The sequence below is a fragment of the Anastrepha ludens genome, chromosome 3, assembly GCF_028408465.1.
Source record: "Anastrepha ludens isolate Willacy chromosome 3, idAnaLude1.1, whole genome shotgun sequence".
Lineage (NCBI taxonomy): Eukaryota > Metazoa > Arthropoda > Insecta > Diptera > Tephritidae > Anastrepha > Anastrepha ludens.
In genome coordinates, this window is record NC_071499.1 from 55,664,743 (window position 1) to 55,683,579 (window position 18,837).

The 18,837-nt window shown below is 37.8% G+C and overlaps 1 protein-coding gene across 1 annotated transcript in view; it reads left to right on the forward strand.

Annotated features, from left to right (window-relative positions):
* LOC128858007 (protein lozenge) overlaps positions 1-18,421 on the forward strand; it is a 69,466-nt gene extending 51,045 nt beyond the window's left edge. Inside the window, exon 6 of the mRNA XM_054093901.1 lies at positions 17,190-18,421. Within this exon, the coding sequence (XP_053949876.1) occupies positions 17,190-18,142 (953 nt within the window). The 3' untranslated portion in view covers positions 18,143-18,421. The remainder of the gene's footprint in view (positions 1-17,189) is intronic.
* Positions 18,422-18,837: the final 416 nt, after the last annotated feature.

The window sequence follows — 18,837 nt, forward strand, 5'->3', positions numbered from 1 at the left end:
TATGCTCTGTCCAAAACAGCTCTATCTTAAGTTTATTAAGTGAACTGGGTCTGGATGAGGAACTGTGGTGAGCAGAGCGCACAAAAGGCCATAAGGTCGAAATGCAAACCTTAAATCAAATCTAATCTAAACTACGTGAATCCTATGCACTGTAGATGCCCAGACTAGGCCATTTGCAGTTAATCGCAATATATCCTTCGCTTTGTGATGTGTAATGAAACAAGTCTACCTTTGATTATCTTAAAAAATAAGTTATCCCCGGGTCACTTGCTCGTTGCTTTCAAGACGTACTTCGCATGCATAGAGTAACTACTTTTGTAATGACTTTACGACTTTTTTCAACTTAATGGCGTTTGCCGAAAGCACATTCCACGTCACGTCTGACGTCTCCTTTATTTCGTCTTTACTGAAGTCATTGATGAAAATTCTGCATACATATAATTTTTCACTTCTTTCTTCACTTTACGAGTATTTTGCCATAATCCACACATCAAATGTCCAAATTGTCCAAATGCCTACTCCTGTGTTCCTTTGTCTGACCTCTGGATACTCGTACTTCTTAATCAAACGGAAGCGTTTTACATTTGTATTTTTTTAACCGCCTTTCAATTGCGACAGCAAATATCCGACAATTTTAAATGTAATTTGCCTACTCCTTTGCACTGTAAATATGCTGCAACATACACACATACATATGCACTTACTTTTATATGCATAACTGAATTGCTGCACAGGAAGAGGTGATCAAAAGGAACGTTATGAAATGAAATCTTTTGGCCCACAAAAGGCAGTGAGCCAAATGCACTACAGGCACTATGGCCAAAAAGACAGTGAAAGGCATGTAGGCATATCGTATGAGCCGATGAATCGACGAATTTTTGCGGTAAGCCATTGTTGGTAACCGCAGATGTGGCCGCCGCCGCCACCACCGTTACCACTACCGTCGTATGAACCATGAACCACAAATGCAGAGGCAACTTCCGCTCCAATCGCAGCCATTTTCCATAGCCGTTGGCGGATTCCACCACTGTTGGCCCAGAATGTCAAGTCAAAGTGCCCGTATGAATGTTTGTATGCCTTTTGGTTGGGATTTTTAATATTGGCAAACATTGATATTGTTATTGTTGGCTGGTTGGTTGGTGTAAACTGCAACTTTGTTCATGTAATTGCAAAAATTCTCGCATATAACGAAGTGAAAATTGTCAGTTAATGATGTGCAGCGATGGGGAGAAGAATAATAAAGGTTGGCTTGGGTTTGGCAACCAACCGAAGAAGGATGGAAGAGTAGGTACGCGTAAAACTGGCTGTAAGTGCGACTGAAATAGCATTGGTGTATTGTCTGCATGTTAAAGCCTGTGACGAAAAGTGCTAAAAGGCCAAGACCATTTCGCCAAGCCAAAATGCTCTCTCTTGCATTTGAGGCTCGTTGATAACAGTACGCTCAGGAAATCTGTTTATCTGATTGTTCGAGTAGTGTGAGAACTTTAGTTGGTTTTTTGCGAATGATCGCTGTGACTTCGCGCTATGCACTCAGCCAATCATTTCACCGTTCATCCATTCAGCTTCTGTGCTCTTGAGAATATTGGTTGGTAAGTAAGCAAATGCCTGGGTAATGGGTTTGAAGTAATATTAAGACGCCTTATTTTTTAGTGAAGTAGCAGATAATTTGCGGTACACATGATAAATTATCGATTTCCGGTTTAATATTTAATTTAAGGTGAACGGAAATCAACGAAATAAAAGTTAACAGTATTATTCGCATGCCTTGAATTTTTGTAAATAAATTACATTTAACACGCTTAGCTTTCTTTTTTCATGGCATTGATGGGTGCTAATAAGGTTCAGGTGAGTTTAATACTCTTCGGGTTGTCGAAAATGCGTTAAATTTCTCAAATGGCTACTGAATCCGAGGCAACACTTTATTCTTCTTTGGCATTTAGACTTACGTTTCATTAATGCTGCTTTCCGTTTTATTTGTGTCTTGATGTTGTTCTATAAATGAAGGTAATCTGTTTTCAACCCGCAGATGATTTTCATAAGAATCTTTTCCATGGCAGAAAGTAATGCGATTTTAAAAGAGATTTGCTTCCATTTAATATTTGATATCTGTATAGAAATAAACGAGAGGCGGAAATACGTGATTGCGAGAAGTTTGAGATACTCGCCAATAGGAGAAACGCCCGAAAATTCCAACAGAAAGATCGGCAGCTTACAGAAGGTTTCAAGACCGGGGCTTTTTCCTGTAAGAACAAAAACGGAGATCTGGTCACTGACATCGAGAGCAATCTTAAATTATGGAGGGAACACTTCTCAAACCTGTTAAACAGTGTTAGCTGCGCATGTCACAGAGAATGTAAAGATCCCGATACCCCAATCGTTAACGACGGGACTGCCGTTCCGCTACCCACCAAGACAAGGTGGGGAATAGCGATAACGCGGCTAAAGGGCAACAAAGCCCCGGGGCCGATGGACTGCCGGCTGAGCTATTCAAACTTGGGGACGAGGAGCTGGTAAGGTGCATGTATCAAAGGTGACTCTACAATCTGTGCCAATTACCGCGGGATTAGTCTTCTAAATATCGCCTATAAAATTCTAGCGAGCGTGTTGTGTGCAAAGCTGAAGCTCACCATCAACCAACTGATTGGACCTTATCAGTGTGGCTTGAAACCTGGAAAATCTACAATCGACCAGATATTCACAATACAGGTACGCCAAGTCTTAGAAAAGACCCATGGAAGGAGAATCGACACACACCATTTTTTGTCGATTTTGAAGTTTCCTGTATGCCGCGATGTTTGAATTTGGTAACCCCGCAAAACTAATACGGCTATGCAAGATAACGTTGCTCAACACCAGCAGCGCCGTCAAAATTGGGCAGGACCTCTCCGAGCCGTTTGCTACCAAACGAGATTTCAGACAGGGTGACTCGCTGTCGTGTGACTTCTTTAACCCTTTGCCACACGATTTGATTTCGAAGAAACATGCGTGCTCAGACTATTTAATTTTAATGCAACTCTGTGCAGGTGTTATCAGAAAATGAAACTAAAATATTATAACGGCTGTTTTTAAGAGGATGGAGAGGATCGTGCGAGCCGCAGAACTTAATCGCTCAGGCACAATTTTTTAAAAGAGGGTACAATTGTCTCCAAACTGGAAAAGAGGTAAAGCGGATGGGTCTGGTGGTAAACCAGGACAAAGCGAAGTACCTCCTATCATCAAACAGACAGTCGTTGACAGACAGTTGTAAAAGACTTCGTATATTTAGGAACCATCATTAACACCAATAATAGAATCTCTCTTGCCAACAAGTGCTGCATTGGACTAAGTAGACAACTGAGTAGTAAAGTCGTTTCTCAACGAAGAAAACTAACACTCTACAAGGATCTCATCATACCCGTCCTAACGTATGGCGCTTGGAGTGTTTGAGAGAAAGATTCTGCGCAAGATTTTTGGGCTTTTGCACGTTGGCAACGGCGAATATTGCAGGCGATGGAACGATGAGCTGTATGAGCTTTACGACGACATAGAAATAGCGCAGCGAATAAAGATCCAGCGGCTACGTTGGCTAGGTCATGTCGACCGAATGGTTACAAATGCTCCGACTCTGAGAGTATTCGACGTGATATCAGCTGGTGGTAGCAGAGGAATAGGAAGGCCTTCTCTGCGTTGAAAAGATCAGGTGGAGAAAGACTTGACTTCATTCGGTGTTTCCACCTGACGGCGGTTAGCTCAAGAAAGAAACGACTGTAAAATATCATCGATAGTAAAATAAAGGGAAAAGTGGAATGAACTCGCATTATCTTCACTAGCAGACCACTTTACCTTTGAAGAACGTTCCAAAATATTTATTTATTTATTCGTTTACAGAGGTTTCTACATACTACAAAAATTCAACTTAAAGTTAAATACATTTTAATTAAAATTTGTAACTAGAAAGTAAGTGTTGCATAGTCGTATGCATCTATATATCGGCGCATTATATGCATAATTAGATGTACATAAGTACAGCGACTGTAAAAATTCTGGTCTTCCTCAATTCATATTTAGGATAAAAGAGGTTTAGCAAATCGTAAATTTCACTACAGTCCACTAAATCATTAAGAACATACCTATAATGGGTTATCTAATAAGAGGTGTTATTTTGATATTCAAAGGAAAATGCTATTTTTTAATACAAATGATCGGATGTTTATTTCATTACAAAGAGGAAGGTATGCCGTTAATAGTGGAAAATAACATCAGGCTAAAGACCACCACGACCACGCTTACAGGACAATATCCTTTTCATGAAATTTTCCTTAACCGAATTGCAAAGTGGCTGCCCTATGTCCTCGATAGCCTCACGAATTCCATCTTCGAGGTTTTGAATCGACCCTGGGCTGTTGGCGTAGACCTTCTCTCTCACATGACCCCAAAGAAAAAAGTCACAAGGTGTTAAATCACAAGATCTCGGTGGCCAGTTGTGATCCCCTCTTCGAGAGATAACACGGTCCGCAAACTTTTCGAGTAAAACATCAATGGTTTCGTTGCTTGTGTGGCACGTAGCGCTGTCTTGTTGAAAATAAATGTTGTCCAGATCAATACCATCCAATTCCGGCCATAAAAAATCGTTAATCATCTCTAATCTCATCTAAATAATACCTGTTATTGCAAAACCCTTTAAATAATATATATGTATATACATATAATAATATACAGGTATCCCTTGTATAACGCGGTCTTATACAACGCGGTTTCGATATAACGCGATTTGGAAAAATTAGGTTTCAGTACAACGCGAAATTTAGGCTTATATAACGCGAAGGGGAAAATACATAATTATAAAATCTGGTAACACTAATTTGCGTACCACATATTTATAATATGTAATGTATTTTTAATGTAAACCGGGAATTACCCTTTTTTGCCTTAGATAGATATAATAGATATTAATCTAGCACCTTATTACGAAATTGAAAAGGAGCTTAAAAAAACCACCCACCAAAAACTGATAACAGATTTTGCAATTATAAAACCAGTAGAAGAATCACAAGGTCCCACAACTAGTTTCTTATCCAATAACGAAAACTATGTTAAAGAAATATCTTCTGATGAAGTTATTGCTACCCCAAAACGCCCACGCGCAGAGATCTTTGAAGACAGGGAAACAGATTAATTACCATATGAAGTTTGAAGAATAACAATAAAGTTTTTAATAAACCTTTAATTTGTTTTAGTTTGTTTTTACATATTTAATGTGCACATAATTATTTAAATTTTGTTTTTTGAATTTTGAAATATGTATGTACATATGTATTATTATTCGTATCTTGTGTTTTTAATTGTATAAGAAAGTCTGAACTTTAGTATTGAGTTGAAATATATATGCATCTGTTATTTGGTATGTATTTTATTTAAAAAAAAACCTATTGGAACATAACCCCCAAATTTATATGAAAACTAAGTCTTAGATAACGCGGAATTACATAACGCGCAATTCTTCTGGAACGTAACTATCGCGTTATACGAGGGATACCTGTATACAAAAGTAACTTCCTCTGTCAGATAAGCTCTATAAACCTAACAGCTAACGCCTATCCAAATAATCGGGACAACCATTTGACTAACGAATTTTGAGTAATGTAAACTTTGTTCAAATTCTTTGCACTCTTTCTATTTTATTTGAATCAGTTACGAAACTCGTAAGAATTCCAAATTATGCAACAATAATCTAGGTGACTGCACACCAACGAAACATACAGCGCTTTTAAAGTCAATCATGGAAAATACTTTAGACACAATATGGGCCACATGCTCCACAAAGTTAGCTTCGAATCGAAAACCAGACCCAAGTCTATTTTCATATTACTTTTTTCAATACTTACCATGCAGATTGTAATTGAAAGTATTTATAAGGACTAGTCCTCGTGGAATATGACACAACACAGCATTTAGATGTAAATTATTCATTGTGCACCACGTCTGAAAATTTTCAAGATCAATTTTCAGTCACGTTACGTATTCTTAAAAACAACTTCACATCATCAGCAAACATTAAACATTTCTTTTTAATAAAATGAATTTATAAATCATTAATAAAAATGAGAAACAACAGTGGATCGCAGTGTGTCCCTTGAGGTATGCCATACCACGCGTATACTATTACGAACGATTTCACGGTACCCATTTTTAGGAAAAGCTTTCTCCCAGTTAAAAAACGACTGAAGAATTTAATTTTTACTTTCAGGAATCATACTTTAAGAAGAAATCTCGGCTGAGATAATACACTAACCCTCTTGTGTTCGAAAATGTATGAAGAATGTTCAAGAAATTTGTTTGTTAATTGACAACACAACCTAAACTCATGTTCGTCCAATGCGATAGTGCGAACTTGAATACGAGAAGAGTAGAGATAGTTCTGCATTAATACCTCGGCTTAGGATTTGCATATGAGGTTCAATTACATCAAAAAATAAAAGCCTGCCTACACGTGTATTTTATGTATTATAAAGTTTCAAAGGCCGTTGTTGATTTTGCAAAAATACCATTTTTTTAGGAAATTATTGTCATTTCTCTTTATTATGATAATATTAGAATGGCTCAAACAAAGTATCGGCCAAATGGCCGCCGCGGCCTCGACGGCACACCTCCATCCGATGGTCCAAACTTTCGATGTCGCTGCATAATTGAGGTTCTATGCCGTTAATGTGCCGAATTATCTCATCCTTTAGCTCTTGAATTGTTGCTGGCTTATCGACATACACCTTTTCTTTCAAATAACCCCAAAGAAAGAAGTCCAACGGTGTCAAATCACATGACCTTGGCGGTCAATTGACATCGCCGCGACGTGAGATTATTCGGCCCTCAAATTTTTCGCGCAAAAAAAACCATTGCTTCGTTAGCTGTGTGACAAGTGGCACCGTCCTGTTGAAACCACATATCGTCCACATCCATATCTTCCCATTCGGGCTATGAAAAGTTCGTTATCATCTCACGATAGTGAACACTATTCACAGTAACTACCTGACCGGTCTCATTTTGGAAAAAACGGCCCAATGATCTCGCCGGCCCATAAACCACACCAAACAGTCACTCTTTGTGGGTGCATTGGTTTTTCGGCAATCACTCTTGGATTATCATTCGCCCAAATGCGGCAATTCTGTTTATTGACGAATCCACTAAGGTGAAAATGGGCCTCATCACTGAAGTTGATTTTCTTTGATATGCATTTTGATTTGAACGCCCGGTTTCATAATAAGCCTGAATAACTTTAACGCGTTGCTCGATTGTGTATCTTTCCATGATTCAAATTGAGTTAATCTAAAATTAAAAAATGTCCAATGAAATGTAGAAAAAGCCTGACGTTTAGGTGTGGTTTAGATTCAACATCGGCCCTTAAAATTTAACCACCCTTTACAAAAATTTAATTTTTTTTTTTGAAATTTTTTTTTTTTAATTTTAAAATTTATATTTTGGTGTTGGCAGCAGAATTAACTACATTTTCTTAAACAAAAATATTACAATGGAAGGCTTGTCAACAAGTCCCTGTGCCATAGTTATTAAACGCATCGAATGTACTACATGGCTGTATATTTAGAAAAAATTAATTAAAAAACAAAATTTAAATTGTATGTGCATCATGAAAATACGCAGAGTAGCAGTGCAAAGCAGCCAATCTCTGAAGGAATGGGAAAACATTGAGAAATAACGTATGCACATAAATGTACCTGTTAGTCCTTTGCAATTATCAAACGTCAATTGAGGGCTAAATTAATGACAAAACTGACCCCACGCACACAACATGCCCCGCACAAAGAAATATGCCACATACAGGCGGCACGCACCGGTTGTCCATTATTAGCCTCTTTGGTTTAGCCTTTGAAGGACCAGAGAGACAAGACTGGCAGCCAGTCATCCATTACAATATTCACTCTCGTTCACTGCGACCGCCAATTCAGGTGGAATTGGTCTTTAGCTGATTTGCAGCAGGCAAGTTCGTGCAATTCGCTTTTGTTCTTACGTGCACCCGCTAAAGACTTTGTGAATTGAAAATAAATACAAAATACAAATTAAGAAAAAACTGTGCGCATATGAACATTTGAGAGGCGCGGGCCGCCACTGCTGCCTCGTAAATTATAGGTTCGGTGTTTGTTTGAAGGCGGCAGTAGCGTAGCAATTTTGTTGGTAGATGTTGTTGATGGTGATGGTGGTGGTGGTGGCGCACGATGGCCACAGTGTTGTAATGCAACATTATAATTTATTTAGTAGCTGTGCTGGTGATAGCGGTTGGCTACTGACTACGCTCAACAGGGTTGCAAAACCAAAGCGGCATGTGTCAGCCGAGAGCGGGTTGAATGCTACGAGTATATGGCAAGTTTACTAAATTACTGCAAATAATACAGTTGTTATTTAGTTGATTATTATTGTTATTGTTGCACTACGCGTAGTGTAATTTTCGCTTAATTGAAACATTAAAATGTGATAAATGCAGCGGAATTGGAGGGAGCAGAATTCTAAGTGCCTCAAAGTGCTTATGTTGCAAAGGCGGGACGTCGGACAAGTGCATAGTTGCAGATAATAGGGCAAAGCTCAAACCAATAAGAGTCTCAGTTCAGGTGGAGTTCGCATTAGACATTCTTTTGCTTTAGTGATCTTAGACTTGTTATTTTTTCTATCTATTTCAAATATTACACCCATTATCGGTGGCGAATGGTCATGCCTAAGTGAAAACAATAATTTTTCTTAAATTTTTTTATCTCTAATTTTGCCCAGTTTAGCATAAATAAGCAGTTTAGGATAGATATATAAATTGATACAAAATGTTACCAATTTTTCTTTATTAACAACTAAATTATAATTTTTTTTTGGTATTTTGGAAACTATCGTTAAATGGAAGCTGAAGTTTCCTGAGGTAAATACATATCTCAATCGCTAGCCCGCACGGAAGGCGGGACTATTCTGGTTATTATTAACCGATAAACTTTACTAAATCAATACTTCTCTTGGCTCTGAACACTTTGGTGTATGGTATGCATATCTAAGCTATGTCCATGTCGATTTTGTTATGTTGTGCGAACAAAGTGCACTATTGGGAAAGGTTATAAAAATCGTGAGTAACTCAAGAATCTTTAAAAAAAATTAGTTTGTCTTTAAGATAAAAAATCAAAAGCGAAGCAATTTGAAATTTTATTAAATTCTTTTCATGTTCCATGTATCGGAGTATAAGACTAACCGGCTCCAGAAACAATACATTCTGTCAAAAAAAAAATACCGGGAATTGTTCAGTAAAACGCAAAATGATTGTTTAATCATCAAAATTTTTTTTGTCGCCTTCAAAATAGGCTCCATTCGAAGCAATACAAATATGCCAACGATTAGTCCAGTCATCAAAGCCCCTTTTAAACGCATTTGAAGGGATATTTTTTAGCTCCTTCAGCGAATTCTCCTTAATGGCCTCTATCGACTCAAAACGGCGTCCGTGTCGGCAATTTAAATTTTTGGGAAAAGAAAAATTTCACAGTGGGCTAAATCCGGTAAATACGGTGGTTGTTCGATAATATTTGTCGAGTTTTTGGTCAAAAAAGTGTTCACAATATGAGCCTTGAGAGACGGTGCATGGTAACGGTCATGGACGGTCATGGTGCATGGTGCATCCATGAGTTTTCTTTCCATAAATTGGGCCGCAAGAGGACAGTCAATTACACCACTGATGATATCAAAGATAAAGCAGAGTGAAAAATAATCCTTTAATTTTTTATCTTGAAATCTACAAAGAAATAAGATCAAAAAAATTAAGTGATCTGTGAGCGAAACGAACCAAATTCTTTTGAATTCGTTCAAGTTTATTAATATGGCAAAGGTGATGCGGCCTTCATATAGAAGAGAACATATTCCGGGTCGTGGCTTGCTATAACATTTGTCTCCAAATAGCTCAGCGTGTCGATCTACGCCATCCAACCATCGGAGTTTTGGTATTGCTTTGCCACTATTTCTTTTGCACGTACCCAATAGGATTTTCTTCGGTGGGTATGCTTCGTCTCCCCTTTTAATGTGACCAGCACACCATAGACGCGCTTGAAGCTTTATTGTCGTAACAATATGCGAATGTTTATACCGTCTTTGAAGCTCATGATTGAATCGTGTTCTCCAAATGCGGTTTTCGCAAGCAGCTCCAAATATTTTGCATGGGATTTTACGCCCAACCACGTTGAGTTTTAGCTCTTCGGCCTTGCTTAGTGTCCAAGTTTCACTATAAGTGCTGAAGTATTCTTTGATTTTGACACCGAGACATTTGAATTCCTGAACAATTTCGACTTTTTTTTAGGATTTTGGCCGATGTTCGACACTGCTTGTCTTTGTGGTGATGGCAACATTGCCTTCGTCTTGCCTGCATTAAAGAATAATTGTATTCTTCTTTCTGATCTATCAATTTTTATGAAGGCTTCTTTAAGGTCATCAAGGGATGGCGCTATAATGTACTAATCATCTGCACATGCTAAGATTTGTACTGATTCAAAGAATGTAATTCCGCCTATGATTACACCAGCTTCCCTTATTACTTTTTCAGACCGAGATTAATCAGATTAGATCGTACAAATGAGGTAAATAGTAACTTTGGCGTTTATGGATTAGTCAAAGGGCTGAATAAAAGCAAAGGTAGAATGGTATGACTTAGAAATTATATAATTTAGGTGACACAGATTTCCGCTTTTATAGGAAAAACAGAAACGAAGCCAAAATTTAATCAAAATCGGATAACTTTTAACACTTTCGTAGGCCAATCCTGATCATATTTCATATTTAACTTAACGCTAAACAACAATAATTGAAAAATTCTTATTATTATATTACATTTTAAAAAACTTACATATCAGTACATACTTGTATGGATAGAGAAAAATTAAAATAAAAAGCGTCCTTCAAAAGGCGCGCCAAGATGTTATTTTAAAATAAAATATGTAAAAACTTAAATTATTTCATGTAAAACGGCTCTTAACAATTATACGCAAACAATTACGTCATTTAAATGTCCACTTTGATCGCGTCTACGTACTATTGTTGTTGAAGTGGTTGAGCATTTCTACTGAAATAATCCTAATTAGCGACCAGACCGTTTTACTACCACTGTTCTCGTGTGATGCTCCTTTTTTTTTTTTTTTATTATTTTTTGTTTTTGTTGTGTAAGTAAGTCAGATCCATTTAGTCAGATACAAGTATAGCAGCAAATTCTTTATCTCGATGTCTGAGATCTCATTAATTTGCTGTAAGAACGAAAGAGCGAAGTCGTGCCGCTGATCATTCACATAAGTAGTGGAAAAGACTTTCCTTCACCCCTTCCGTTTGACAGCTTCTGCAGATAGGATTGAAAGGAAGGTTGAGTCTGGCTGCATAATCCCCTACCTTCCCATGACTAAGTGATGCGTGAAATGCTTGGTCGAAGGCATCCTAATAGGTAATTCTTCCCTTAGATTTTTTTTTTGGATGTTGTAGAGCATACAGTAAATTGCTTCCAACTTCTATCGGCTAAAGCATGATAGTGTGAAGCAATGGATGTTTTTATTGTGTTGAGTAGGGTGGCGACTGCCACCGCCTCTGCTACGTCTAGTGTCGAACCTTTTCTCCTATGACCGGGAGTAATTCAGAGTAATTTCAAGCCAATGACTAAGGAATTCCAGTTCGTCTTTACACTGTAAGACTAGTTTGGATGAAATGGAGTTAGAGTCTAAGGCCTTTATAGCTGCTTGACTGTCTGAGAAGATAGTTACTCTTGCACCAACTTCCTTGTAGAGTTTTAGTGATTTACATGCTTCTGTGATCGTTAATAGTTCTGCCTGGAACTCGCTGGCGTAGTCAGAAAGTCGAAATGACTAAGATAGGTTGAGCGGTTCCGAATGGAAAGCAGCTCCCACACCACAGTTCATCTTAGAACCATCAGTGTAGATTTCAATATCGTATCTTCCAATTAACTTCCCTTTGCCCCATTCGGCTCTCGCACCGTAAAGTCTTTCTTGAAGTTAAGGTCAGGGAATGTGTAGTCCGATTTGTTTTTGATCAGCGAGGGTGCCTGTAGGAGGATCTTGCTGTGATCATGCGATCTTGTTGCCTAGCTTCCTATGTCTCTGAGTCTCACCACGCTGCAAGTATCGATTGTTTTTATATGTAAATCTAATGGTAATTGATGTGTTAGTACATTGAGCGCTTCAGTAGGACTGGTGCAAAGCGCTCCTACAGTTATGATACACGCTGTTCTTTGTATCTTCTTCAGCTTGGTTTGGTTGTATTTCTTTTCTATTGCAGGCCACCAGACAAGTTTCGCATATGTTAGTATTGGCCTCATAATGGCTGTGTAGGACCAATTGGTTAGTTTTGCTTGGAGACCCCATTTTTTACCCAATATTCCCTTACACGTGTAAAGTGTACTATACGTTGGAACTCCAGCTGAGTTTGGGATCTAAGATAACACCTAAGTATTTTGCCTGTTGGGTTAGCTACAGACTGTCAAACAAGAATTAAAATGTTTAAGGACTCGCTCATAAGTTTATGATAAGTTTATATTGATTCGAATGTTGTGTATTAGCTCTGGACTCGTTGTTGTCTTATTCACATAGACTTTACTTTTCAAAAAACCTCTATCTGGTTTGCTAGCCCGTTTTCTATCCACGACAGAAGCAGTTTTTTGAAATTTTTTCAACAAGCTTTGACTCATTCGAACGATTATTTCCACCAAAAAAATTACGAATTTTGCGTTATGTTGTTCTTAAAGATCAACCATTTTCAGAGTAAGTTTCAATAATTTTTCTATTGTGTAAAATTGTCAAGAAATCTTTCACTACTCATATCTAGGCGTCACTTTTAGATATAATAAAAAAATGCTGTGACAAACCTAGTTGCGTTTCTAGAAAAAAAAATTTGCTATTAATAAACGAAACTCAACTAAGAATGCGTATTGAAAAAATTAATTGTATTTTAACAATGTATTGTATAACTATTCTAAAATATAATACAATAATTTATATCATATCTGTTGAAATTTTAAATTTCACAACTCTGCAACAAACTCTCGCTATGTCGCTTAATTCAACAGAATTTAATTTATTAACATCAATATAAAGTTATCACCAACATTCCCGAAGAGCGCCACTCATAAGTGGCTTCTTCCGCTTCCAGTTTGAGGGCAGCCGTCATTGCGCACACACCTGCTCAGCCGTTGAATTTTCTAAGTAATTAATCAAGGCATTCATTTACTTGTCGCTGGGTGTCATTGTCGGATTTTCACAATCTTACCCATACACATAGGTGTGTATGTATGTATCTTCCTTTCCTAGCAGCGGCATTTCATTCCTTTCTTGATGTCTTCATTCTTATAATAAATTGAAAATAAATTAGGAAGGCATGTTGAAGGCTGCTTTGTCCCTTCTTCCCTTTGGTGTGTGTTTTGGTTCCGTTTCGCTGGTAACCCTTTTACCGGTGAGGCTGTTTGACATTCTGCCATGCCCCGATGTGACATCTACATACATACGCTTTATTGATAGCGCTCAGCAGGGTTCCATATATTGCAATTTTCCCAGATTTGAGTACTGACATGCCCATATGTACGTTTGTAGATATGTGTGTAATCTGCGTGGTTGTGCGTTTCGCAGTTTAACAGGGAATTATTTTTCAATTAGCAGCTTTTTATGATATTTCATGTTTATGACATGTTGTGACATCTCTTTTGTGCTTAAATTTATTTAAAGGTGGCAGTGAAGGATGCATATTTTTCAATATTAGGCAAAAATGGTGAAAACTACAATATTTTTTTTTGTTTTGCTTTTAAAAGAAAAATTCACTTTTCTGCTAATAAATGGAATTCTTAAAAATTCTGGAAATGGAAATGTTACTGTACAGTTAGTCACTTAATAATATATATATTGGGTATAGGAATAAGTTTCCGTCCTTTCTTAGCGAAAGTTACGAATTATGTAAACAATTAAATAATACCTACATAATATTATATGAAGTATGTGCCATCGGAACTTTACTCCATCAGCATACGGATTCCTCTGACGAAAAATTGGAGTTCTTTTGACTTGATCCATTCATTGATCCAGTTTGCGATGCTCTCGTAAGAAGTGAGCCGCTCTCGATATCCCTCCCCTTCAATTGATGAGACACCCAGTTACCTGCTTTCTGCATCATTCCCATCGCGTGCAAACGTTTACGTTTGATCCGTAAACATCCAACTCTTTAGACATGTCATCAAGGGTTCAACATGCGTCTTCATCCAATAATTGTTGTAGTTGAGTATCTTCCAATTTTTTCGGCACCTCTTTGCGATCTTTATCACTCACTTGAAATTGCCACCTTCGACGCGTCGAAACCACTCTTTACAAGTTGTATTTGATGGAGCGTGATTACCATAAATATTGGTCAATATACGACACGTTTCAGCTGCACTTTTCCTTAAAAGGTAAAAATGAAGGAAGACTTCCCGCAAATGCTGTTTTTTCGGGACGAACGTAGACATTTTTGACGGCAGATAAAAAAGGATCTTTACGCATAAAACGAATGTCAACTACTACAATCGAGACCTCACGTATACACCTTCAAATCAGCAGTCTATGACTAGAGTGAACACAAAAATAGTATCAGCACCGACACCACTTTTACGACACCACTTATTCCCATACCCAATAAATTACATAGATATCCAATCTGTCTAATGGAAGCGTGACCGCTAAAAGTTAGAAGTAATCAGCTCCAAATCAGTCGAATTTGCATTTTCAAAAGCATTAGAATCAGGTGACTGTGAGGACCAATCTAACGTGCATATCAATTACATTTGGCTGTTTCTATCCTACACATAGACATTTTGGTGAGAGAAATGGCTGAATCTTCAAAAAGTAAGATGAGTCGTCCAGCAGTGAAGGAGAGTTGCTGGCAGAAATAATATAGCAGAGTCCGTGGAGCAATTCGCCGAACGTATGTTGGATCTATCGCTTGACTCCTTCAGTACAAAGTTGGCTAAACAGCCGATATGGGGATGTGAATTTCCTGCTCACTCAAATATTAACAGTACACAATTGCTTCATAAGTCAGTTGTACATAAATTCGGACATGAAGACGACCCATACAGGCAAAAAAACATTGTTACTGCGTTACTGAAGACGCAAAAACAGTGTTTTTTTGTCTGTCCAAATGGGTTGACATGAGAAATATAGTAGGGAAACCAATTAACATTAACAACCTGGTTGATATCATACTTGAGTCAAAAGAAAACTGGTGCCCTGTTTGCAATGTAGCAAATAAAACCACCACAAAGTTGCGTTGCAAATTTTCATAGAAAAGCAATAGGCCGCCCCCTCCGCGAAGTAATACCTAACGGTAGTTTCACGGACAAAGGGAAACGGAACAGGGGTGAGTTTTTAATGCGGTGAGCCGAAAAATAAGTACCACAGTTCGGCTTTCAATGGTTTGTGCCACCTCTATAAAAAAAGAAAAAAAAACAAGAAAATTATATACACCTTCGGCTTTGATATTTGGAATCATTGTCTTCTCGTAAAATCCAAGATGGACTATTTCTTCCAATTATCTTCGCAGTTCATGGCATTGATGCCTTTTGCAACATTTTATTCATCAACACTGCACTCAAATTGCGGTAAACACAAATAAACGGTATCTCTAAAAAAAAATGGTATCTCTGTTATAAATGAAGCAAAATTACTTAAGTTTAGTACAAATAATGAACCCAAAAAGATCAATATGACTCATGTCAAATTTTGAAAATTGACTCGGGCAACGCTTACTTTTGGTTCAATGCGTGTGTTTCGGTAACGACTCAATAAAACTCACGCAAATGAGGTGCATGTAGTACTCGTCACTTCATGTAGATTCGACTTAAACATTAATAAGATCGGGCAAAAACAAAGCCAACTTATTACATATTAAGACTAAATTTCCTTCCGTCCTTCTGATAATAATAAATAAATTTTGTATCTGCATTGAGCCCAATGGCCGACACTTCGAACTAAAACATCTTTTGTGTCCACCGTCTGTCTAATATTATGAACTATGATTTTCATTGTCTGTAGTTTGTTTGGTTCCAACAATTATCAGCCAGCACAAATAAAATTTTACTAAAATGCGCGCGGCTATACAAAGTTCGGTCTAGACCGGATTTAGAACTTCCTTAATTGTTTTTTGTTTTAAGTTCTATATCTCTATATTATTGATTTATTCCTCGCTTCATTAGAGCAATTGGCATGGACCCTTTCGGCAATTAAGAAGCTTTCGGCGCTTATTGATCATCTACTTATGTCTTATCTTTACATAAATATACATCCAAGGGGTCCAGGTAGTTCTCAGCCATCGTATCTTTTGAGAATTGAAAAAATAAATAATTTGCTCTTTGCTTACGGAACCGTAGTTTACAATAAAATCAAATATTTTTACAATACATACATATGTACAAATGAATACCAGAAATTTTGGATTATGTTACTTCTGGTTGGAAGAAATAAGCTCAACTACTTAAGGGGTTACATAGCCCAGCAGCGCCAAAAATGCGCTAAAAGAAAAAACTATTTTTAGAAGGGATAACGATAGAAATAAATGTAAAAAAATTGTATGCGTTGTTTATTAGTACTTAAACTTTATAAAAAAATTTATTTTTATTTTATATTTGTCTTTACAAAAATTAGTATATAAAAAGTCACGTTACCCAAAGCACAATCAAAAAAATAGTTGCTCCACGGTCTGCATCATTTCTCCTTGAAATGTTGATGGATCTGTAAAAAGTAAAAAAAAATCTTGTAAAATAAAGTTGTAGTGATAGCCGTTTACGTCATAAATGTCACACTTCAATTGTGTTTATAAAAATGTTTAACAAAAATATCAAAAACCAAATCTATAAAGAAAACACCTTCGAATATTAAAAAAAACCGCATCAAAAAATACTGGATGAGTTATCATGAAGACCGTGCCGGGAAAAGTAGTTTCGAGAAAAACGAGTTTAAAGTTTGAGGTACAGGAGCGCGGACCGCTCTCTACCTAGTTAATAGACTGTAGAAGCTATAATATTGTAGAAGCTAATAATATATGTATATTCACAGTATATTCTTAAGATATTTTTTTTTGTAATGTAACCCCTTAATAGAACACAAAAATAAATTTTATTTTGTTGAGGAACTTTCTTCATAACTTAAGGCTAATAAAATCTTTTTCCTTTGCAGAGACCAACCAACTGATGGGAGCCACAGATTGGACTACTGGCTATGCATCGACCAGTCCAGGTGCCTACAACAGCTACCGTTCACATCCTAACCCCTACCAGTATCCCCATCCCACACAGACTGCTCCTGCCACCACTAATCTACCCCACTATGGCTATGACACCAGTGTGCCGCCTACATTGGCTGTCGATCATCCCAACCTCCATGTTCCCAGTATGCTAACGGATATGTCGGCGTTATGCTCGACCAGCGATTATTCACACAGCAGCATGGCAGCCTCTGCCGGCACATTTGTACCCCACGCACAAGCGCCCATCTGCAGTCCTACCCATTATGGCGGTTGTAAATCGGAGATGGACTCTCTAAATACCAGCTACCCTACGTACAATAGTTTTGCCAACGGCTACAACAACTACAATTATAGTAGCTGCGCAGCACAAGGTACCGGATATCCGGGGCAGGCGGCGCACACAATGGTACTGTACCCGCAACTCTATTCCACAGTTAATCAAAATCAAATTCATGTGCATATCCATGACAACTCGCCCACGATCAGCTCGCTAACGGGCTGCCGAAGTATTGAGATTGGCATTGGCACCTCCGACCATGAAGCGCTGGGCGCACAAGGATCGTCGCAGGCATTACATGATGGTCAAATGGGCAGTGGAAATAATAGTAGTGGCGTAGTTGGAGGTAGTGCCACAGGAGCTGATGTTGGGAGTGGAGCTGTGGCCACAGGTGGAGAACATACAATGCAACACCAACATCAGCACCAGCAGCAACAGCAGCAGCAGCAGCCTCAACATGACACACAGTCGCAAGTGCAGCAACAAGCACAACAGCAATCGCACTTGGAGGTGCCGCAGGGAGACGCGGACGTGGCTAGTGAACAACATAGTGGTGCACGCGTCGAAGATGTGGGTGATATGGGAAATGTATGGCGTCCATACTGACCAGGTGCAAGCAATTTTGGCAAAGCCGAGCAGGAGACGGGCGGTGGTGCGACCGCAAAAGCTTACTTATTTGCACATTGAACTGAATTGAAAACTGATAGTGGAGGCAAAGAGACGAAAAATTATTACGTACATTATATAATATATATTTAGAATATTTTATATTTTTAAACATCTGTTAGTGAATGGAAAAATATGGGAATCTAAAATTTTTTACGAATAATTAATTTGTTTTTTTTGTCTTTTTTTTTTTGTAATGTTTATGTCATTCTTGTGTAATTTAATATTTGATGTAAATATTTATTATGGAATAATACCAACTAAATTATAAGCCTACTTTAAAAAGTAGGGTGCGGTGAGTTGGAATTGTGTGTGGGTTCTGTGTATGGCTCATATTGGATGTTGGATGAGTTGAATTAAGCATATAACTCCGAGGGGATTTTTAAATCTCTTTTTACTCATTTTGAAAACGATAATTTTTAATATAAATAAAAAAAATAAAATTTTCAGCAAAAGTCATAAACAGTAGCTAAAATTGCTGTGCATTTTGATCAGAATGCTTGACCAAATACCAGAAACTTATTTTCTTTTGGTTATTTATACATACCATAAAAGTCCTACACTTTGCCATCCTGAAAGTATCCGCATGGATAATCGAGAGGAGATGGCACTCAGTCAGGCTGCACTGAAGGCCC